At 44.1% G+C, this 24,331-nt stretch overlaps 1 protein-coding gene and 1 long non-coding RNA gene across 2 annotated transcripts; both read left to right on the forward strand.

Annotated features, from left to right (window-relative positions):
* Nucleotides 1-191: 191 nt before the first annotated feature.
* Nucleotides 192-24,310, forward strand: LOC117760537. Its single transcript, XR_004613690.1, has 3 exons — nucleotides 192-202; nucleotides 13,948-13,955; nucleotides 24,178-24,310. It is a non-coding gene; the product is annotated as an uncharacterized LOC117760537 (long non-coding RNA).
* Nucleotides 14,903-21,010, forward strand: LOC117760495 (aspartate aminotransferase, cytoplasmic-like). The gene is made up of 9 exons (XM_034583576.1): nucleotides 14,903-15,139; nucleotides 17,407-17,588; nucleotides 17,810-17,933; nucleotides 18,024-18,136; nucleotides 18,801-18,905; nucleotides 19,038-19,188; nucleotides 19,362-19,527; nucleotides 19,812-19,954; nucleotides 20,193-21,010. The coding sequence occupies exons 1-9, from the start codon at nucleotides 15,031-15,033 to the stop codon at nucleotides 20,330-20,332; spliced, it is 1,233 nt and encodes a 410-aa protein (XP_034439467.1). The 5' UTR covers nucleotides 14,903-15,030; the 3' UTR covers nucleotides 20,333-21,010.
* Nucleotides 24,311-24,331: the final 21 nt, after the last annotated feature.

Below are 24,331 nucleotides of genomic sequence, written 5' to 3' on the forward strand. Positions count from 1 at the left end.
GTTGGTCCAGTTCGACGAGGGGGAACCATGCAGGGGCGCATCTCCAGAAATAATAAAGCGCGCAAACCGGTCTTCAAGGCTCTTTGCTCTTATCACTGCAGGGATTAATTTTCTCAGAGCTTTCGAGGAGTTTTTATGAAGAATAATTTCCAAAGATAAACCCTGGGGGATGTCATGGTTCCTCCCGTCTGAGGAGAAGTCTGTCTGTCTGTCTGTGTATAAACTGGGGGGCATTAGTGCCTTCAGGGGGGGGGCAGACCACTCCATCACGGCCCAGACAGTCTGGATTCCCCCCCCCTCCTGCACCATTAGAGCCCCTTCTCCCTTTTTCTCTCTCTCTCTCTCCGAGCGTCTCCTTTATCAGCTCTCTATCTCCCAAACAGCATCAGCTGCTTTACAACCTGCCGAGGGTTTCACCATCAGTCACCGCAGGCTGAGCTCTGCCAGGCCCGGGTCGAGTCCCTCTCCCGGTCCGCGTCTCAGCTCGGAGACCAAGAGACCCGGCAGCCTGCGAGGTAACACAACGCCTCAAATCCAACATGCTACTGAAATGCGTAAAATCCAACATTTTACGCATGAAGACGTCTGAAAGATTTATTTCTCCTAAATTTCAGCATTTCTTCTTTGTCAAACTATTTTTTCGAGTCCCTTTGTGTCTCATTGTGCTTTGCAAACTGAAGTTTCATTTGATCCAAGAGTATTTGATGAAATATGAGCTGATGGACGGAAGAGGAAAAAGAAGGAAGCTCTCTGCGTCTCTTATTAAAGGTTAAACATGAGCTGATCTGTTTTGTTTTATCTTCGATGCATTAATCATTAGAAAAAAATGCTTTTAAACCCACCAACTTCTTCTTCTTTAGTCTCCAAAGTGGAGACACGTTTAAAGCATTAGACGAGCTGCAGTCCTCCTCCCGGCGCTGGCTTTTGTATTCTTGTACAGTTTACATTTTGTCTAACAAACCCATCTTTCCATCATTTAAAGAACCATTAGACAAACTCAGGATATAGATTTTTCTACAAGAGCTTCAGGGTCACCCCCACAACATACTGCTCTGCTGCCCTGCAGGAACTCTGCAGAGAAAGTTCCCATTCACACGACCTCTGTCAGATCTGATGAATTATATCCCTGAATGAGGCACAAAGGTTCCCTGCAACTTGTCAAACACAAACTGCGCAGCAACAGGTTAACGCGGAATCTTCTGCGCACAGAACCCAACATCTGTGCCCATGTTCAACCAGTAACATAAGAAACAATGTGTCTGCGACAGGGAATTTAAATATAAGTTTGCATTTACAAGGGATAGAAATAAGAGAAGAGCCTCAGTGCGCGTTGGTCACTTTTACGCACGGGTGGCAAAGTGTCTGCAGGCGCGTGCACGTCATATCGTGTCCGTCCACGCTGACCTGCCAGTCACCTCAGCTCTGCCAGGGCACGGAGAGGCTCGCTGGCCGCGTTGGGCCCTCACCGGTCCCCGGGCAGCTCCCTGTGTTTAGGCGGAGGAAGGGCCTGTTTCCTGGATCAGGCTAAACACGGGCCTCCGGAGCGCGGCGCTCTGCCGGGACCGGGCCGCTTCTGGCCGGATGGACACTGGCAATAGATCACTTCGACCACCGGGGGCCCCGGAGGGACCAGGCGGGCAGGGGCCCTACAGCTGGGAAGGCTCCGGACCAGAGAGGAGGGGGTCAAGGGCCCCTGCACCGCCGCTGCTCGGGAGTTTGTCATCCTTACGCCCCCGGGATGACAGCAGGGCGGAGGGTGGAGGATGTTTATTGCTGCTTCTCAGGGAAGTTTCCTGCCATTAACTTTCACTTTCACTTCCAGAGAGGAGACGTTCACAAGATCTTAATTCTCCCCGAGCTGAAGTTCAACGTCTCCCTGATTCTAACAGAGATTTCAATCTGATAGGGAGAAAGTTTCCTACAATGTCAGCTCTTTAAAAAATATCTGACTGTAAAATATTGTACACACACACACACACACACACACACACACACACACACACACACACACACACACACACACACACACACACACACACACACACTTGATTCCTATTCACTGATATTTCAAAGCTTCTTCATGATTTAAACCTAAAGAACAACTTGATTTCAATGTTTCTCTTTTCAACAAGTCTTTAAAAATTCTTTATAATTTAATATGAAGGAAACTTATTTAAATTAAGGATGAAATCACTTGGCAAAAATATTGTTTTTAGATTTTGTTTTCTTTTTTAAATTTGCATTCTTCCCAAAAGTTTATCTAAACAAACGATAAAGTGTGAAGCTCCAATAAGTTTAAACTAATATTCAAAGTTAAAGTTAAAACAATAAAGTTGTATTAAAGTATGATGATGAAGATGCAGGTTTGTACAGAAAGATAAAATGCTTGAACTAAATATTTGATACAGATTTTTTTTAGTAGTTTTTACTGTAAATTAGGTTAAATTACACATATGTGGAGTTTATGTTATTTACACTATAGGAAATGAAGTGAAGGATTATTTCTTCCCGAGCGACACACAGATATTTAACTCTGAGTAAATCCACTTGTTACAGCAGCAGAAAGTAGAACATAGAATACAAAATACAATACGGAGAATACGTACTATTGTACTTTCACTACAGATATACAGGTATATGGTAAACAATATGAATATGAGCATAAAAATGTTTTTTAAGTGTGTATAATTACACAGAAGTGTATTACACAGCAGTTTACGATATAGCTTTTAGTATTACTATATAAAGATGTATGCATTTATATATAAATAGGTCTAAATTTACAATAGTATAAATGTGATATGAATATTAAAATGGTATTTAAATATATTTGTAAAAATAAGTAAAGGTCCGTGTTGTTGACATGAACGTTGATCATGTGAACGATTCTGTCTCTCACTTCCTGAAGCTGTTTGACGTGTGTGTGTGTGTGTGTGTGTGTGTGTGTGTGTGTGTGTGTGTGTGTGTGTGTGTGTGTGTGTGTGTGTGTGTGTGTGTGTGTGTGTGTGTGTGTGTGTGTGTGTGTGTGTGTCAGGTGCTGTGGGATCGAGTTTCCTCTGATCTGAACTCGATGCTGTAACTGAGTCCAGTGAATCAACTAATGGACGTGTAATGATGCTGGCAACACTCCACCTGACACTTCATTAATGTGTGTGTGTGTGTGTGTGTGTGTGTGTGTGTGTGTGTGTGTGTGTGTCAGGTCCATTGTGAGTGTTTAACACAACAGCACCATCCCTCAGAAAGACACTGTGCACAGTCTTGAAATGAATCCACGACGTGTCACATGTGAATTTAAAAATTAATTCACATTATTCTCTGATTTCTGAAAATGAAATGATCAGAACACATCAATATTTTCTGTGTGAAAGTTACAAAGTCTCAGCTAAACAGGATCAACACAAGTTGTTGTGTGTATATCGTGTGTGTGCATGTGTTAAAATACATGTGTTGTGTGTGTGTGTGTGTGAGTGTTTGCACGTTGTGTGTGACCTTGTTGACCTTCAGTGGATTCAGAGGCTCATATTTACAGTGTCTGTGGAGTGATGCTGGAGGACCAATCACAGCAGAGGTAGGGTGTCTGCTACTGCACACACACACACACACACACACACACACACACACACACACACACACACACACACACACACACACACACACACACACACACACACACACACACTTCTAATGGACCCCAGACTGGAGTCTTGGAGTGCCGATGGTTTGATTGACATGTTTGCCAGTGAGTGGTGGGTGGGGCTTCATGTACACACACACCTCAGCAATGCAGCGGTGCTCACGTCATGTACAGGCCTGTCCCCGCTGCTCTGTCTATAGGACTGTGTGTGTGTGTGTGTGTGTGTGTGTGTGTGTGTGTGTGTGTGTGTGTGTGTGTGTGTGCGTGCGTGCGTGCGTGCGTGCGTGCGTGCGTGCGTGCGTGCGTGCGTGCGTGCGTGCGTGCGTGCGTGTGTGGCCATGTGGCCATGTGGCCATGTTCGGACTCTCACGTTTCCTTCTTCAGCTGCAACATTCAAACCTGCAGAAGTGTGCGTCTCTGAGCTCGTTCACCTGTCGTCCGTCTGCAACACGACACCACACATGACGACCCCCCCACCCCCCCCCCCCCCCCCCCCCCCCACACACACACACAAATGTAAACAGCTGTATCTGAGGTTCAGTAACAATTGTAATTGATTCTCCATCTTTGTCATGAATCGATTTATTCTTGACGTTAAATCACAGAAAGAACACGGCAAGATAAAAATAAAATATTTTGTCAGGTTTGAACAGAAACTGTGTCTCAATGAGAAACTGGGATCAACAAACATTTGAACTAAATGATTCTTCGGTTATTAAAATTCAGTCGGTGATTTATTTTCTGTTGACTCACAAATAGTTTGAGGCCAAACCAAACTTTGGAGATAACTGTGTGATTTGATATTTACATCAATTATTTACTCAGAAGATTAATGGTATTTTAATTATATATTTTGAAAAAGCAATAAAAGAGCCAGATGATAAAACTAGAGTTTGGAAAACTGGACAAAGTTCAGTTTTTAATAAAATGACTTCAGCATTTTATTATTAAAAGAACTAGTAACTATTAAAAGAAAGGAAGTGCACTGTAAAAGATATTCTCAGAAAAACACCACTATCCTGTCAAATGAGGCATCTGTGATTTAAAAGTTTTATAAAACTTAATTTTAAGCGGAAAACCTTTTGTGCATAATCTAATTTCATTTGCACAGTGTTTTGAGCCCAAACCTAAAATGTTGTACAACTGTCACAAAGCAACACAGCTTCAAGATTCAAGATTCAAGATTCAAGATTCCTTTTATTGGTCCCACACACATGCACATGGGGGAAATTTGTCCTCTGCTTTTGACCCATCCGAGTGAACACAGTCGGGCACAACACACACAATGAACACACAGAGCAGTTCTTACACATAAATATTCAAATGTTGGTTTGATTTCACTTTCAAACCATCAAGTAACCAGATAAACTGAAGATAATCTGGAGCGTCTCACAACGACTCATCTGAAAAACGACAAATCAAACAGTCGGAGGAAGAGAGAGGAAACGTGAGTGACGAGGTTTTCTTCTTCAGACTCAGTGCAAAGCTCAGACCGGAGGATTTTACACTTGTGGTTTCCCATCAGGCTCTTGAAGGAAAGTGACGTGTTTAGTGTTTGTGGTGAACGCGGCTGCGCTCTGCATTCATCGAGACCCGGGTGACTTTAATCTCTAATCCCCGATTCACCGTCTCTGTCAGTGGAGGATCCACATGGAACTGAACTTTGTTTACTCTCTTATTGTCGCGTGATGAGCAGGAAACACTGGAGATGTAAGATGTGCGCGTCCCGATCGTTGTGGGACATGAGAGAATAAACACCAGTGATCCGCGGCGTGCTCCACATTTATCTCCTGGTTTATTGGGTGAAGCCAGACACTTGTATTAATTAGTTATTATGAGAAAATACTCAGGTTTATTTTAAATATTGTAATTTGAAAATGATGTTGAAGGTTTAGCCTGATGCTGCTGTGCGAGAGGGATTTGATACATCTTTAAATCTGCGTCTCCATTTCCTCCCACTATCCGGAAATGAAGCCAAAATATCCCGGATAGGAACGCGGCCATCTTGGATCGGTGACATCACCTGGACCCAGGATTCGAGGTTCTGCTGACACACAAGCTCGACCAATCGTGAGTCAGTCTCAGCCTGTTTTTTATATCATCGAATAACTAATTAAAACCCAAACTTATCAGAAACATGAACACTTGACATCAGCGTGATTAAGAACGACGTGAAATGACATGAACCATCTTTGACAAACATCTATTTGACGTGTTGACGAGGTTTCTAACACGTGACGGACGTGAAACTGGAAGAACACAACGATCTCAGGATGAAGAAGAGGAGCCGCACACGTAGAAGACGAAGACGTCAACGTGGAAAGACGCGGAGGTTCCAGAGCTTCTGGTGCTGTGGGCCTGATCCTCTCGGTCCCACGGGACATTTTAGACATTTCTCACTTTCATCTTTCTGACTTTCTGCTCATCGTTTTGGATTTTCTCTGACAGTTGACGTCCATGTTCTTAAAGTCCCTCGTTGATGTGAATGAAACCAGAAGCGACGACGCCCCCCCCCCCACCCCTACCACCAGAAGCGAAAGGTCGGGGTGAGGTCACCGCAGTCACCAGCACAGAGATGGGAAACTATTATTGGAGCTATTGTGGAGTGGCTATAACTCATGTGGAAGGAAGTTGTCTTGTTGTGTATACGTGTGTGTGTGGACGTTCTAATGAAGGTTTACATGAATCTATCTATAGACGACATGTTATTTATGAGTGATTGTACCACGGTGGCACTTCAAATCTCCCATATATCCTCACTGCTTCGGGCTGGAACACTCGGAATAACGAGCGGAGACAAGAAATGATGACGGATCACGTGTGTATTTTCTGTTTGTCCTTGATTAATCAATGAGGTTAAAAGCTTCAAATCGCGAGAGAATAAATAAGAATTAATCACAAACATGATAAGGAATCTACACGGTGAATGTGTTTTGGATGTAATGTGTGTGTGTTTACATGTGTGTGATGTGACCCTGCAGGCAGTAAACACAGTCTCCGCGGGATGGACTCGGGCTGTTTCTCTCTCCCTGTGGCGTCGCCGTCAAAATGACAATCTGTTATTGGGAGCGACCGTGTGGCTCCTCCATCACACGCCAGCGCTGTAAATACAAAAGCTCCCAGAGTCCAGATCTGCGCCTGGACTCTGCGGTTTGTGGACAAGAACCAAAATGTTAGTGGACAGTAAACGACACATGAGAAGGAATGGGGGAATTTGGGGGCCACACACACACACACACACAGACACACACACACAGACACACACACACACACACACACACACACTTGCAGCTGCAGCCTTGTCAGATGCTCGGCGGCGGATGCAGGACAGCAGGCCTCAAGGTCTCGGAGGCAGAACACGATGTTCACCTCCGACTCCTGAGGTTAAACCGACACCAGCAGGACACCCTCACTCTCCACTCGCTGGTTCTGCTCCCAGTTTATGGTTCATATGCAGAAATTACTTCTTTCCCCTCTAAAAAATGATCTTGATCTGAATCCACAGTATCACTGCAGCTCTTTGTTGAAGATGTTTGATTGGCAACTCTGAGAATCCTTATTTTCTTATCTGTGCATCATCTAAAGTTTACATTTCAGATTTCTTATGCATCATTTTATTGAGCTTAAATCTATTATTTTTCATTTTCTCCCCATCAAGGTTCATCCTCTAGACAATAAATGAATATTGGAAATAATTATTAAATGAAATAATTATAAGATATCTTACCTAAACTTTATATTTAAGTGCTTTTATTTACGTTTGATAACTTTTACATAAAGAAAACCTTGCACCCGTGTGTTGTTTAACCTCTTTTTAAACTTATTTGAGCATCATTATCATTTATGATTTTTAAAACTTCTTTTAAAAACCTCCACCTGTTGTTGCTCTAGTGGAGAGAATCTGCAGCATCTTCCTGATACAGATGGAGACGATGTTTGGGACGTTTGCTGGGTCTCAGTGTCGCATGCCACACACACACACACACACACACACACACACACACACACACACACACACACACACACACACACACACACACACACACTCACTCAGTATAGTTCCCACACCGGTCCCTGGCAAGGCCATGTCCCCCCCCCCCCCCTCTCTCAGAAAGTGGCCCTGGAGACTCAAAAATAGGAGCGGACTGTTTTCGGAGTTGCTCCATCTTGCAGCTGAGTAACCTTGACAACTGCCGGCTGGCAACGACCACAATGAGGCCATCAGTCAGGACACCCCCCCCCCCACCTGACAGTTCAGGGATGTGGAGTCCGCGTCTGCTCGGCATGTTCAGGGAACAACTGGTGTGTTTAACTAAAAGACGTGAAGGGTGCACCTGCAACATCTGGGTCTAACAAGCTGAGATATTTAAGCTAATTGGGTTTTTGTTGACATTTGAATTATGAACCTTCACAGGAGCACGTGCACAGAACATCTGGATTCTGGATTTCCTCCTCGCGTCTCGTCTGCCCTCCACTTCGGAGGTGAGGCCCGACGACAGGACGAGCCTCTGGTCAAACAAACAGCAGACACGCCGTCAGTCAACAGGCCCCGCCCCCTTTGACCCCTGACCCAACCAGACACCTCCACCTCCTCCTCCTCCTCCTCACAGATCCTGTGTGTTGATGTGTTCGCAGTAACACGGATCACTTCCTGTCACAGATCACCCAGACTCAACACAGTCAAACAAGGCGGAGAGGGAGCACAGGGTGAGTGTGTGAGACATACAGTACACACACACACACACACACACACACACACACACACACTCACACTCACCCCAACCTACACTTTCCATACGGTCTTGATCCAGGCTCAGGAGTGTAAATTACTGTGTTGACAAGTTGTTGTGCGCACAACTTTGACAGAGCAGGAAACGGGACCAAAAGCTCGTTGACAAACCAAACCCCATTAACTGTCAATGGAAACCAACGTCCACTGAGACACTGGGACGTCCAGGAGGGGACGAACACAGAGGCAGGGACACTCAGGGGTCCCCAGGAGCCCCAGAGGTTCCCTGCAGAGCTCTGAATTAGAGCTATGAGTGCTTCACCCTCAGGAGGAGTTTAGTTTTTTTTAATGTATTTTATGGAAACAGTTTGTCTCTATTGGAAAGGAAAGAGTCGAGAGCTGACAGGAAATAAAAAAGATGAAGCGACAACCTGAACCAGGACTGGTGAGACCACATGGTGAGTGACCTTCAAGACACCAGAGACGTTTTCAGACCGACTTGTCTGAAGGAGCTTCCTGCACTTTTCCTTCCACGCACGCACGTCGCACTGGGAGGTTCTCTGCACTGACGCAGCAAAAAGTCCTCTGCATCTACGGACTTTATACTAAACATTGGCGTTCACACATGCACCTCCTCCAGAGAAAATACAGAGTGAAGTGCATGTCTGAAAGCAGCTCATTTCACCTCGGCACCATAGCGTATAGTGTGTGTGTGTGTGTGTGTGTACAAAAGAACTCAACAACATATTGACGGATTTTCTCCAAACTCGGTGTGAATATTACTTTGGAGTTTATATCCAGTTGATTTACTTTTGGAAGTGATCGGTCAAACTTCAAAAGGTAAAAACTAAATACGGTCCAAAAAACACATGATCCACAAATATCCGGATAATAAATAACAATGATAATGAGACGGTCTAAAGTGACCAGAAAACTATTCCCAATCTTATGATAAGTGATGCATAAATCGTGCATGGTTCAAAAAGGTTTTTTCCTACATAGACAAAAAATATTTATGATCACATGGCAGGAAATGTTTCTACTGCCCCCATGTGGCCAGGAAATCACCTATTGCAGGCTTAACCTATAACTTGACTCAGACGTGTACACATATTCGCTCATGTACAGTACACATGTTGATGTGTATATCTTGGTGTGTACGTGCATTCCTGTGGGTTTCTTTGTGTGTGTGTGTGTGTGTGTGTGTGTGTCAGAGATTGTTGGCGTGTGTGTTACTGAGCATGAGCAGGCAGAATCTCCCACTAAGCAGCTGTCAGAGCAGCGCTGGCTATCGTCTTCCCCGGGGGGTCGGCCTGTCAACCTGTCCCACTGACGGTTCTCCGCTCTCAGCCTCGCCTCGGCTGGCCCGGGGCTGTGTGTGTGTGTGTGTGTGTGTGTGTGTGTGTGTGTGTGTGTGTCTGTGTGTGTGTGTGTGTGTGTGTGTGTGTGTGTGTGTGTGTGTGTGTGTGTGTGTGTGTCCTGCTCCTGCTCCTGCTCCTGCTGGGGCCCTGGCAAATCTGATAATTACTGTCCTGACAATGAAACCCCCCTGACCCCACCTCGAAGCCCCTGCACCCCCAGACCTCCCCGAACAGCCTCCATAGAGAAGAGGCTTACAGCTTAATACAGACGTACAGTGGCTGACACACATGAAAGCTGATGTTTCACACATGGAGACGAAGAAAAACATCTGAAGCTTGAAAGAAAGTTTTGGAGGGAGGTGGTGTGTGTGTGAGTGTGTTTGTGTGTGGAGAGAAATAACATTCTATAGTTTAATGTTGTGTACAAAGTCTTGAAGTGATTATATGATATGAGACATGTTGGTTGACATGAGTGTATTTGTGTTTATTATACAGTTTAATTCAGATCAATCAAATAACTCCAAACAGTGTGCTTTGATGTTTCTGTCCAGGTCAGATCAAAGCCAGACACCAATTGGTTTTGATCTCAAAGCCAGATCATAGCCAATTAACGCACATTTAAGGAGAAACATTTCAAGGAGACGGCTGCACGAGAATCTTCTCTCTCACCACGTCCTTAAACCGCGATAAACAACCGTCAGTAGACGATCTAGCAAATATACTTTACAACCACTTTGTTCCACTGGATCACCTGTGTTCATCCAACATCAAGAGCATCAACTGCTCAAGAGAGGAAGTAAGTTTTGTTTTAAGCAGGAGAGATTTCAGGTTAAACTGTTTTTAGTTTTATCTTCAAAACACAATTGTCTTTTATTTCTTCATCTTACTTTACTGTAGTTTTACAGACTTTAAAAGCAGACGTGTGTAAATGACTAGAATTGATCAATAATCTCCGTCTCTTTGAATATATCTGAAGGGACTGTCCTTTTACCTGTTATAGGTTTATTTGTGTCTTTCAGTCACTGAGGAAGCTAAGAACAAAGCTCTGATGGAGCAGGTGGCAGAGAACGCTGCTCTAGCTGCAGAAAACACCTTTCTGAAGAGGCAGCTGGATGCTAAGAATGCAGCTCTGGCTGCAGAAAACAACGCTCTGAAGAGGCAGGCTGTATACCACATTGCTCTGGTTGAAGTAAACATTGTACTGCAGAAGAAGCTGGATGCTAAGAACAAAGTTCTGATGGAGCAGGTGGAAGAGAACGCTGCTCTAGCTGCAGCAAACACCGCTCAGAAGAGGCAGGCTGTATATAACGTTGCTCTGTTTGAAGAAAACATTGGACTGAAGAAGCAGCTGGATGCTAAGAATGCAGCTCTGGCTGCAGAAAACACCGCTCTGGCTGCAGCAAACACCGCTCTGAAGAGGCAGGCTGTATATAACGTTGCTCTGGTTGAAGAAAACATTGGACTGAAGAGGCAGCTGGATGCTAAGAACAAAGCTCTGATGGAGCAGGTGGCAGAGAACGCTGCTCTAGCTGCAGCAAACACCGCTCAGAAGAGCCAGGCTGTATATAACGTTGCTCTGGTTGAAGAAAACATTGGACTGAAGAAGAAGCTGGATGCTGCAAACACAGTTATAAAGGAGCAAGTGGCAGAGAAAGCTACTCTGGAAAACCTGGCTGCAGAAAACGCTGGTCTAGCTGAAGTAAGCAATGTTCTGAAGAACGCAACTCTGAGGAAGCAGATAACCTCTACTGCCTTTCAGCTGTATCAGGCCAGAGAGGACTTGGTTAAAATTGAGAAGTGTGTGGACACAGCAAGAGCCAGAGAGGAAGAGTTGGAGAAGAAGCTCGAAGATCTAAAGACGACAATGAAAGCGAAGGAGGAAGAAAACTTCTCCCTGAGCGCTGATCTTCAGCTCCAGGTCCTGGACAACGCGATAGTCGAACACAAGTGGAAGGTGAAATTTGAAGATCTGGAGGAAGAAGTAAAACTCCTGATTCAGCAGAACATTGAGCTTCAGGTACGTTACATCAGATCATTTTAGATTTGAATTATATGGATTGATTTGTTTCATGTTCAGACTTTGAAGAAGAAAATGCTGAAACTTATGTTGTCTCTGTCTTTTCAGGAACTCGCCTTGAAGACCAATGAGTACAAAGAGAAGGTTGAGAAGGAGAAGAAGGAGAAGAAGAAGCAGGAAAAGAAAGAGCAACTGGAGAGAGAGAAGAAGGAGAAGGAGAAGAGGAAAGAACTGAAGAAGAGAGAGAAGAAGGAGAAGGAGGAGAGAGAAGAAGAAGAAGGAGGAGAGAGAAGAAGAAGAAGGAGGAAGATGTTCCCATGTTTTCTCTTTAAACGACAGAGCTCGTCCTGATCTCCATTCTCATCTTTCCTCTACCTCAACCATCTACTCATCCTGACTCCCCCCACTCCCTTCTGGATCCATCCGCAGATCCAGAACTGCACCAAAGTTCAATGCTTCTTTCTTGACCCACATCCTTCCACCAAGTTTCATGGAAATACGTCCAGTAGTTTTTGAGTAATCCTGCAAACTCCGGCTACGTTCAGAAAAACTGATACAGGTGGGATTCATGTGACCTTGACGTTACTCTAGAGGAACATTGGTCACAGAACTGTGCAGGCGGGAGCTGCTCGGTGAATCCAAACATGGCAGCAGCTTGTAAGTGAAGAAACAATGAGGTGTTAGACCTTATCTCTTACAGCGTTCACACTGGGATCCAAAGACGGTTAAAGACTAATGAGCTCAACCCAGACACTTCATTTGAATCAATAAAAGAAAAATAGTTTTCCTTGTCCTTTTTTGGTGGTAAAACATGTGCACATCAGATTATGTGATGAAGGATTTGACAGCCATGAACCACGAGAGTTCAAATCAGGTCACAACTACTTCTGGTCCAAATGTTACAAATAGCTTTATAAACAATTACATTTCAATGACTGATGAATGAAATGATTCTTTGTGCACATAAAGTACAGTCGACTCCGTAAACTGAAATGTAAATACACTTATTGTAAATTCTGACTCAGGCTCCAAATAGATCAGTGTTTTGGTCTGGAGGTCGTTCCCCTCCGACGCTCACGTCACTCGCTGTTCTGCCTGAAACGCCTCTGTCAGCCCTGTAGCCTGCAGTCAGCAGGAGAGCAGGAGCCGAGGCCACAAGACGTCCATCATGTCGACAAATCGACTCAATCAGCTCCGACCGGCAGCATTAGGCCCTCGCCGCTTTGAAACTCAACACTGTTGATGGTTCAGCGGAGTGTTTCTGGAGAGGGAAAGGAAAAAGGGGAAAAGAGTAGGAGAGTAGGAGGCCTCATCATCTCATGGTGGCAGTGATGGAGTGAGAGGGGAGCAGCGGGATCTGTGTGATGTGTGGCATATTTCATGTGTGTGTGTGTTTGTGTGTGTTTGTGTGTGTGTGTGTGGGTGTGTGTGTCAGACAGTCACATTTTACTCACATAAAAACACGATGTGAGGACTGGAAGAGGAGGTCACACAAACGTGAAGGTGCACGATTCATCAAGCACTTCAGATCAAACACGAGAGAAAGAGAGAGAAAGAGAGGGAGGGAGGGAGAGAGGGAGGACGAGTCGAGGAGAGAGACAGAAAGAGAGGAAGAGGAGAAGTGAAGAAAAAACCACCTGGATGTTTTAACAATGTTTTCTAACAGTGTAAACTTCGACCGCACATGGTGCATGTGTGTTTGTGAGAGTGTGTATGTGAGTGTTTCCACGATCTTATAACCAATCACCACATCAGCTCTATAATATAATATAATATAATATAATATAATATAATATAATATATGTAAGAGGGACATTTTGCATGATGAAAGCTTTAGGTCTATTTTCTAATAATACCTTACACTATGCAACAAGATTAAAAGTAAAGAATCAGATATTTTACAGAAACGATGAAATTTTTTAACTACCTATATAATTGTTGTTCTGATGTGAAACCAAAGTGAGATTTGTTTTTAAAGTTACTCTAATAAAACATGTTTAACTTATTCTCTGTGTGGTCACACCGGCCCCTTGTGGCAGAACACAGGTACTGCTGTTACTCCACATGATGTTCTGATCTCAGTTTATCTGACTTTACTGATCATATCACAAAGTGTTTATGAAGAGCTCACACGTAGAGATAGAGAGAATTGCTAATCTGTTATGATGCATTTCTCAATATGTTTGGTATTAATTTATAGTTTTAGGGGAAAATGTTGAATAAGTTATAACGTTGAGGTCGTAATCATCATCTTCATCAACCACGAGGCTACATGAGCATCATCTTCAGATTATTTATTTACTTTCAGTGGTGGTTTCATACCATATGTCACAGAGAAACACTAGTTCTAACTCAACTAATATTTTTAATCTACAACGTGTAATATTTTTAATGAGCGAAAAAGAACCTCTGTTGTTGTTGTGATAATTTTAACTCCTACCAATAAGCTTTTTTAATTTAAATTATGTAAGGTTAAAAAAAAAAAAACACAATAAATATCAATAACATTAATTAAAAATATTGTATGTTACATAAATAAAAGTAAATTATTATAAAAAAACATAACATTATTGTATTATTTCCGTCTGTGCTGCTAGAATTAAAAAAAGGAAATTCATTCTAAAACGGATCAGATCTGAATAAAATTATTGAATAATATCAAACTTTCTACTTCTACCTGACTACATACCACAAATAAATATTATACTTTTACCCTGTAAATCTTTGTCTATTATTATGTTAATAGTCTCTAACATATTTTATATCAATCTGTAATATGTAGACCTATCTGCAATAACGTGAAATGTTTTAATTAAAAATTCACATCTGAATTTATGTAAAATGAAATAAATGATTTAATTATAAAAAACTTTCTACTTCTCCCCTACGACATACCAAAGAGCAATATTATTAAAATTCATTATATTTATTTATGTTATATGAATCTGTAATATTTAGGCCTATCTACAATAATATGAAATTATATAAATTAAAAACAGAAAATATTACATGGATTAAATATGTTTATTAAATTTACGTTAAATAAATAAAAGTTGTAACAAAAAGAAAATGTGTTATTTCTGCTACTGTGCTGTGATTGGCTGTCTCAGTGCCACGGCACCGTTACGTGCCCTCCTATTGGTGGATCGTCCTCCCGGAGCTGCACCGGAGCTGAAGGTGACGCTGGCCCGACTCTCTACCTCCATCCACCCGCCGTGTCGGACGCATCCTCCCCGGTCTGCTCCTCCTCCAGCACCGCGCCGCGACCTCCTGCTTCTCCCGGTGAACCATGTCCCTGTTCAGCGATGTCCCGCAGGCTCCTCCCGTGGCCGTGTTCAAACTGTCGGCGGACTTCAGGGAGGACAGCCACCCGCAGAAGGTCAACCTGGGAGTCGGGGGTAAGAGACACAAGCTGCCGGCGGCTAATGCTAATGCTAATGCTGAGCTAGCTGGCTCCCGGAGGTGAGTTAGCATCGTGCCCGCTGCCGCCGCCGCTGCCGCCGGCCCCGGGCCTCGCTCGGCCCTCGCTCGGCCCCCCGAGCTGCGCCTGTGTGTCCCAGACAAGCGGAGCTGCTGTGGTTTGACCTTCAAGCTAACTAGCTGTGAAGCTAACGAGCCCCAAGTAGCTTCCCTTCGTGTTGACAGCCGCTCCACTTTGACTCCCCGTCCCTGGAGCTGGAGGAAACCGTGTGGACGTGGAGCACGTGATGCTCTTATCTGGGAATTACTTTTAATTTTAAATTTTAATTCAGTCGTCACGATTTTAGCTTATATTTAAACACATGACGGGAGGTGTTTGGGTTTGTCCCACTTTCCTCCGCGTGTCCTTGAACGCACCACCCTGCTCTCAGCCCCTCGGTTGAAATCATCCAGTAACTTGTGGATCTTCTCTGCTGCTGTCATCGTGTATTTATATACTAATTATAATTCAGTCCTAAACCTGCATTAATGCAGTAACACACAGTTACAGCAGAGGGGCCTCAGGGAACCTTACTGGGGCTCCTCGCCATTGCCACTGTGGAGCAACGTTTGCAACTTTAACTTTATACTTAGTAAGTCCAGACAAATGGACAAAATACAAAATACACACATACTCAAAGTACACAAGTAAAATGTGACAGAGGATAATTGTTGTTATTATTATTTCCCCGGGAACCTTTTCAAGTGAACAACATAACCTCTCGTAATCCTAAGAGAGTAGTTAATTATCTGGTTTGACAGATTGCCTGGTTGCCGTCTGAAGCACGGCCTGCATAACTATAACTCGGGGCCATACACAGCATCATAACATCATAACAACAGAATAACGGTAATAGTGAGGGAGTTGCTGGATTGGAGGAACTCGTGTCTTTCAGCTTGGAGTCAGTTGCTGTGGTTTGGTTACAAACACATGTTCTTCCTTCTTAATTCAACTTCTGAAACTCCAATGACATCATTGGAATCATTGGCTTTGCTTCTATTAATCCCAAAGATATACAAATAAAGAACAAATGATATGAACTAAAATGAAATAGCCAAACGTACAGTCAAGTTCTGCTATAGTGTCGTATCATCAACTGCTTCAGTGACCAGACGCCACGAGGTGATGAATTATAATTTACATCATCTAACGACGCGACGTGGACTCAAACCAGAGCTGCTCTTTTGGAGCTCGTTGCCTCAGCACTGCAGAGCGCCTCGCCCACGTGACGCGGCGTGTTCACGTCATGGGGGACAGTGTGACGCTCTCTCTCAGTGGCAGTAGATGTCCATTGATTCAGCTGCACGAACAGAAATGAAACAGAACAAATGAAAGACCAGGCAGCAGCAGCAGCAGCAGTGGTCACCAAATCTCCTTAAAGCTCATCTGCTCGTCCAGAAGTGGAAAACACGTGACCTCACCGATATGCCTGCCCTTTCATTCACAGTCTACAGCTGTGGTGCCAGCCGGATATTTGATACAGCTCTGCACAGGCTTCAGTGCGTTATGAGCTCGAGTTCTTAAGGAGTCAAATATGTGACACACACACACACACACACACACACACTTGTTTTAGTCTGGTTATTCAGGGTGACCTTCAGAGAGAGTAATAAACATAACTACAGCCCGACCCATGTGGAGCTGATGTTGACGCCGATAACAGGGTGTAAAATATTTGTTTCTCAAACACCTTCAGACAAAAAATGTAATTTGAATCTTCATATTTAACAGTTTAACTATAGATTTTATTATTAATAACCGTAAAGAAAAGGAAAACACAACTACAACCAAATATGTAGAACTTAACTTAACATTTTGATGAGAAACACAAAGATCTTTTGTTTTCATATCGGCAAACACACACGAATAACAACACGTCTGTGAAAGGCTCATGACATGTGATTAAATACTGTTTATCTCTGTCACTGGTGTTATTGTCTCAGACTGCAGGGTCATCATTTTTACATTTTGACTCCTCTCTTGTTTAAAAATAAAGTTAAAAACAGTTGGACCTTGAGAGATGGTTCTGTGTCCATGAGAGAAGATACTGAAAAGCAAATGGGGGGAAAATCACAAGCACATTGTGGAAAATTTGAGATATGACATTTAAACAATAGCAAAACAAAGACTTTGAAATGTAAAGATTTCACAAAAAAGATTTTATTTTTGCCAGAACTCAACGGTACTTGCTTTGTGTCCCTCCAGCTTACCGCACCGACGACAACCAGCCCTGGGTGCTGCCGGTGGTGAAGAAGGTGGAGCGGCTGATCGTGGAGGACACCAGCCTGAACCACGAGTACCTGCCCATCCTCGGCCTGCCCGAGTTCCGCTCCGCCTCCTCCAAGGTCGCCCTGGGAGAAGACAGCGCCGCCATCAAGGACAACAGGGTGAGGGATGCGTGCTAAACGTGTGCACACGCAGCTGCAGGGTCATCCGACTGTGGTGTCATTTCCTGGAGAATCTTCAAATGCTTCAGCTCAGCACAAATAATTAATGTTCTACCTGTTATGGTTCTTGTTTAAGTTTGATTAAAACAGAATCACGCAAACGACGCTCTTCTGTGGGACGTTAATCCATCCTTTCTCCTTCCTGCTGTTGTGTCTCTCAGGTCGGGGGAGTCCAGGCTCTGGGTGGGACCGGTGCGTTGAGGATCGGCGCGGAGTTCCTGCGCCGCTGGTACAACGGCACCAACAACACAGCCACGCCCGTCTACGTGTCAGCGCCCACCTGGGGTCAGTAGGTTGGCACTGAGGAAGGCCACAGTCAGTTTCGTGGTAATTTCAAGGTTTCAAACATCTACTTCGTGTTCTTCTTCCTCCCAGAGAACCACAATGGTGTGTTTGCTGATGCTGGTTTCAAAGACATCCGGCCCTACCACTACTGGGACGCTGCTAACAGGGGCCTGGACCTCACCGGGCTCCTGGACGACCTGGAGGTGAGGAGGGACCGGTGTGAACAACGGGTTTTCACACTGTCAGTAGTTTTAACGTCACGACACTAGAACTACAAAATCAAATCCACATTTTCAAGTTACATACCAAGATGAAACTTTGCTCGTTGACATCTTCTGAGTTTCTAATTGATGTATAATACACGACACAGTTCATTAACTTGGATATTTTAAGGATCAGATTTCACAATTTAGGGAATCGACCGTGTGGCGGAAATTCTTTTCCTGTTCTCACTTGGTCCTGTGACTTGTTGATTCTAATCCTGTTTTTCCCTTCACGTCACGTAAGCACACACACGAATAACGTCAGATGTTACTCATTAACAGCTTGAAACATCTGCACGAGTCCTACGTTGTATTTTTTTTTATCGTAAGTGCAACTATCGAGTCAACTAATCTGACTTATGAGAGTAGATCGGACCTTTTGCATATAAAGAAACAGTTTTTCGTCATCAGGTCCAATAAACCAGATTATCATCTGACTGCTGTTTACTCGAGGAACCAACCGGCAGTGATAAGAGGGCAAACGGAATAGAAGCCAGATGAGATATAAAACAGAAGAATTTACGGGAATAGGGCCAGAGTTTTTGTGAACATGATTTCATATTTGTTTCTGTTCTTAATCTCCCAACTCTTGGTGTCTCAACAGAAAGCCCCAGAACACTCCATCTTCATCCTGCACGCCTGCGCTCACAACCCGACCGGCACCGACCCCACCCAGGACGAGTGGAAGCAGATCGCAGAGATCATGAAGGTTTGTGCTCAGATCAGGTGTTGGAGACGTCTGCGCCTCCAAAGATTTCTTTGTAAAATCCTGAATTATTAGCAGGAGAAAGTCCAGAATGTTAACACTCTCCTCTTCATGTCTTTATCGTTGGTTCTCTAGAGGAGGAAGCTGTTTGTGTTCTTCGACTCGGCCTATCAGGGCTTCGCCTCTGGCAGTCTGGATAAAGACGCCTGGGCCATCCGCTTCTTTGTCTCCGAGGGCTTTGAGCTCTTTGTAGCTCAGTCCTTCTCCAAAAACTTCGGCCTGTACAGTGAGTACATGATTCACACCCGGGTGCATGTTTGGACACACTAACATACCCCTGAGTTCTAGGAAGTTAGGATTTACTTGCCAAAGAAAAGTTTATTTACTCTCGACTCATGACAGTTCAGTCAACAGAAACATCAGTCATGTGATTCCTCTTCCTCCTTCTGCCCTCCTCAGACGAGAGAGTGGGGAACCTGACGGTGGTTTCCCAGGACAGCGAGAATCTGACCCGTGTCCTGTCTCAGATGGAGAAGATTGTCAGGACGACCTGGTCCAACCCCCCGTCTCAGGGAGCGCGCATCGTCAGCAAGACCCTCAACTGCCCCGAGCTCTTCGCTGAATGGTGCGTCTACCATCGGCCTGGTTGCTTTGTCTGAACGCACCTCTGGATGTTCGACTTGATGTCAAAACATTTCAGTGGCGTTTTTTCGTGTTGATATATAAAATGATGAAGAGTAGCACGGTATCTTGCAGGATGTTTTCAGTGTGGTTTCAGGAATCAGGTCATTCACATTTTTCCTCATGTCATGAAAACTCTGATTTTCAATATTGCCCGACTGATGTGGGTTTTTGGGGTCTGGTGCAATATTAAGGATTAAAAGATGTTGATACCGATGTATCCCGTAGGAAAGGGAACGTGAAGACCATGGCCGACCGGGTTCTGTTGATGAGGGATCAGCTGAAGTCGAAGCTGCAGGCCCTGGGAACCCCGGGGAGCTGGGACCACATCACCCAGCAGATCGGCATGTTCAGCTTCACCGGCCTCAACCGTGAGTACACACACAAACACACACACACACACACACACACAATCTGATTGTAGATCTGCTTCTGTACTTTGTGATACTATCGAAAGTGAAATTAACAGCGATTGTATTGAAAGTATTATTGTTATTATAAAAACCAGTATGGAAAAAGTTTCCTAATATCCAATTTAACTTGTAAGTGCGGCTTTAGTTCTTCTTCTACGCTCCGCGTGACGTCACCGTGTTGTCCTGTGTCTTTCAGCCAAACAGGTGGAGCACATGATCAAGGAGAGGCACGTGTACCTGATGGCCAGCGGCCGCATCAACATGTGCGGCCTCACCACCAAGAACATCGACTACGTCGCCGAGTCCATCCACGAGTCCGTCACCAAGGTCCAGTAAAGGAGGCGGCCTCCCTGTCCGCCCACTTCCTGCCTCCTGCACGCCACAGGAAGTATCACCGTGTCTGTGCCCCCTGTTCCCCGCCCCCTCTGCTTAACCTCTCCTCTGATTGGATAAACTGCAGCAGGGTTATTTGCAGTTGAGCCAATGGGAGGAGGATGTGTTTCTGTTCTCACGGTAAAGTACTAATCTTTGGGAGGTGCAATGACTTTAGGGAAACACTTGAACAGTCAGGTATCGCTGAGTTCACCAGAACTATAGAATATAGTAAGAATTAAAACGTCTTTGATCCATTTCCTGCCTCAGATTTCCTCATAATGTGTCATTTCTCGTCACAAACATTCACTTGAGCTTTTGTTATGAGTTAACATTTACATGAATGTGTGTATATGTAATCAACAGCTGCTTTCAGACATGCACTGAAGTCCTGACAGTTTTCCAGAAGGGCTGTAAGTGACGATGCAAATGTCCGAGTCAGTTTTCCTGCCAGCGAGCGGACGTGTTGACGATGTTTCTAACAAACGAGGGACGACTCTTTTTGAGTCTTTGTGGAAATGTCCGGACCCATTTTTCAGTTTCTTCCATGTCTGAGAGCAGCTTCACTCCTTCCTATTTCCTGCACAAGTTCTAAACAAGGACAAATCATGTTACATGTTGAAATCATGAATAAACTGCTACTAAGGTCTGTGACACGATAGAAATGAAGCAACACGTCGTCTGCACAGTGGTTTTGTGCAGTTTTAAATTTGAATAAGTTGTTGGAGACGACAAATCAAACTCAGCTTCAACGGTTACCGTCTCCGTCATGTGACTTGTTGTTTGGTCACTCGCTTGTCGTGCATGTGCCTGATGGTGGGAGCTATACTTTTTTTTGCCTTGTCCGAGCTCACAAAGCTTTTTTTAAATTTTGATTGCCACCAGTGAGTGAACCCCCCCCCCCCCCTGTGGTGTGTTGTGTTCCCCACCCTGCACTGATCTGTGTTACAGCCTCTGTAGAGTCACTCGTTGTGTTGGTCGGACCTCAGAGCCCGACACTTGTGAGCCACTCTCCTGTTCTGTGGTGGTGTTTGTTGAAGGCACACAGCAGTATGTGTTCATACTGGAATAAATTATTAACTACAGGAACCAGTCAAACCATCTCGGTGTGCTTTTTTTTTTCTCCACAAACCTTCTCTGGGTTTTCCACTTTCTACACTATCTACATGGAAGAAGGTAAAAGTCCTAAATAAGACATTAGTGGTCCGATTTGAAAGCTGATAAATCTCATACACGAGCGTTTTGTTATGTTGCTCTCACTGGTGGAACTGTTGGGAAGACGAAGACTAAAACCAACAGGTAGAATACAACATACAAAAGGTCACTTTCAGATCAGATCATTATTGTTTTGTGGCTATAGTCAACAAAATCTTGTTTTTCAAAGTAAAGATACTTCAAACTTGTCAGATAAATGTAACATTTAAAAAAAAAAAATGCTGATTTACTTCTTCAGTAGTGCACAAGTAAATATACTCAGTTACTTCAGAGTGCCATTAACTTTTTAGGATATTTTCATAGGGTTTGTTGACGAAAAAAATCTTTAAATGTAAAATGAAAACACGAGACATAGGAGAAATACTGCAAATAAAAAAAACAGATCTCAGGTTCTTCAGGAAAACGTCCTGCTACAGAAAGAAAGTCCGATCTAACGGCATCCTGCAGCAGAACCTGTTCTGTTCTAGTTTTGACCTCGAAAGGAAGATGCTGATTGGCTGTGTGCATTGCTCCAATGCAGCAAAGTGACTCAGCAGGTTTTGATATATTCCTCCTTGGGGGGGGGGGGGGGGGCACTTCCCCTCCCACCTCCCCGCCTGTTACATTAACCAATGAGCAGCGTTAGAGAGCACCCCTCCCTCTGGTTCATCCCCCCCCCCCCCCCGGCCTGCGATGCATTGATTAGGGTTCGTGAAAGTCGAAACCTCGGATGCTTCACGTCTGTTTGAATTCCATCACGCGTCGTATTTTAAACACTTGAATTCAAACTGATTCTCAGGAAACAGAAACAGGCTCAAACCTGTGAAACCTGCTTCAGGCAAATTATTATAATTCTGTTTAAATTAAAGCAACAATAACCAAACACGGATCAGAGCCTGAAACTTCGACCTCTGCATTCTCTTCCTCTCTCGTCCCTCCCTGTCCCCCCCCACCCCCCCTCTCTCCTCCTCCTCCTCCTCCTCCTGCTGCTGCAATGGCACAAATCTGATCCTGCAAACGGAGCCACGCCCATCCCCATCCCCCCCCCCCCTCAGCCCCATGCAGAGAGCACTCAGAGACACCGAGCCGTGCACGTTCAGGGAAGAAGGGCTGCAGACACACAGGAGATTCCACACGAGTTACATATAAACATGTATGTTTATCCAGCACGATCAATTATTAGTGAGTCACACCTTTTAAGATTCACAAGATCAAACGTGAGCCTGCATGAACTCAAGTGTAAAACCTCCAGAAAACCCAAAAATCATTTCCGCTCTTTCAGGCTGCAGTCGACCTGCAGTGAGCGTATGCTGATGTTTCTCGGATTTTGTAAAAGCTTTCGCTCTAAACCCGGTGCTCACACTCGGATGACCCCTGGTCAGACGTGCTCTGCTTGTGCTCAAACTGTGCACTCACGCATTTTGTTGCTTGGACAGATTTGCTGCACTCCAGCTTCAGCTCTTCTCCTCACGTTCTCACTGTTTCTGTCAGAATTCCCCAACTAATAGAACGCCTGGTGCATCTGAGTGCAAGGGCACAGTTTCAGCATAAGCACGGTTCTGAGAGAAAGCGTCTGAAACTAAAAGACCACAAGACAGGAACAAGTAACACAACACAACCGTTTCAATGTTAAGGCTCCATAACTTTTAATTTACAAGTAGGAATAATATAAATAATATGACGAGCAGCAGGATATAAACATGTTTTTCCTCTTCTTGAAAAATATACATCCAGTGCAACTCATTTCATCTTAATATTCTACAATATTCTACAAATTGTTACAACGTAAAGTTTGAGTTGAATACCAATCAGTGTGTGGAGCTCAGTGCAGGATCCATCTGTCAGGTGAGTGTGTTTCATTTCATTTGGATTCTGTCAATATTCATGTTCAATTTGTGGGTTTTTGTCCAGAATCTGGAGCAACATTCACATCACGAGTTTCCAGTATTGCTCTTATCCACTTAAAGTCGGTGACGGTCACAAACAAAAGTTTGGTGAAATTTTAATACAGCAACTTCTGCAGAGGTTCTGTTGCCCTTGTGTGATGCTACAGTCAAGGCTTAGTGTGCACTCAAATTCCGCGCCACCAGGGGGCAGCACAGAAAACACCTTGTCCAGAGGATTATTAGGGTTTTGGACACACATCAGGCTTCAGTGTCCGAACTTTAAAGCGTCACAATGTAACTGTCACTGAACAACAGCGCCCCCTGCAGCCCCACATGGGGACTCATTCTGTTGGGCGGGAACAGATTTTAACTCTGAAAAATCAAAGCACATTTTGGACACATTTATTTAAGACTGTGTTTAAATGGCTGCCGTGTGAATATGTTGAATAAACCCAATAACGTCTTGCTCCTTTAAGACATCTGAGCCTGGACAGTCCCTTCGGCCACAAGCTGTTTGCTCCAATAAAGAAAAGAACAACACTCGTGTATGATTGAATGGATCTAATAAAAAAATAGGCTCAGCTCCGGTGATGATTCATTAAAAAGGTTCGATGAGATGAAAACCATAAAGTCTGAGCTCCAGTCGGATATTGTCTTTAGGTTTGAAAGAAAACAAAAGTATAAAATGTACTTGAAATAATCTTAAAGAGATCAGAATAAAGAAACGAGGAGGAGAGTGTGTGTGTTATGGCAAAAGAAACAAAATAAGAAAGAAAGATAATACTTAAAAAACAAATATACAAATCCAATCAGATCCAATAACAAGGTGGACAATCAGTCACTAGTTGTCTTCGCCATCTGGACACTCACAGACTCAGAAGCT

Source organism: Hippoglossus hippoglossus, chromosome 1 (genome assembly GCF_009819705.1).
Source record: "Hippoglossus hippoglossus isolate fHipHip1 chromosome 1, fHipHip1.pri, whole genome shotgun sequence".
NCBI classification, from domain to species: Eukaryota; Metazoa; Chordata; class Actinopteri; order Pleuronectiformes; family Pleuronectidae; genus Hippoglossus; species Hippoglossus hippoglossus.

Bases quoted from the DNA above. Each gene is read 5' to 3' on its own strand.
- LOC117760495 (XM_034583576.1), top strand. From the start codon at position 15,031: ATGTCCCTGTTCAGCGATGTCCCGCAGGCTCCTCCCGTGGCCGTGTTC. The intron at 17,589-17,809 runs GTGAGGGATGCG...TGTGTCTCTCAG, and splicing joins CCGCCATCAAGGACAACAGG to GTCGGGGGAGTCCAGGCTCT. The intron at 19,528-19,811 runs GTGCGTCTACCA...TGTATCCCGTAG, and splicing joins CCCGAGCTCTTCGCTGAATG to GAAAGGGAACGTGAAGACCA.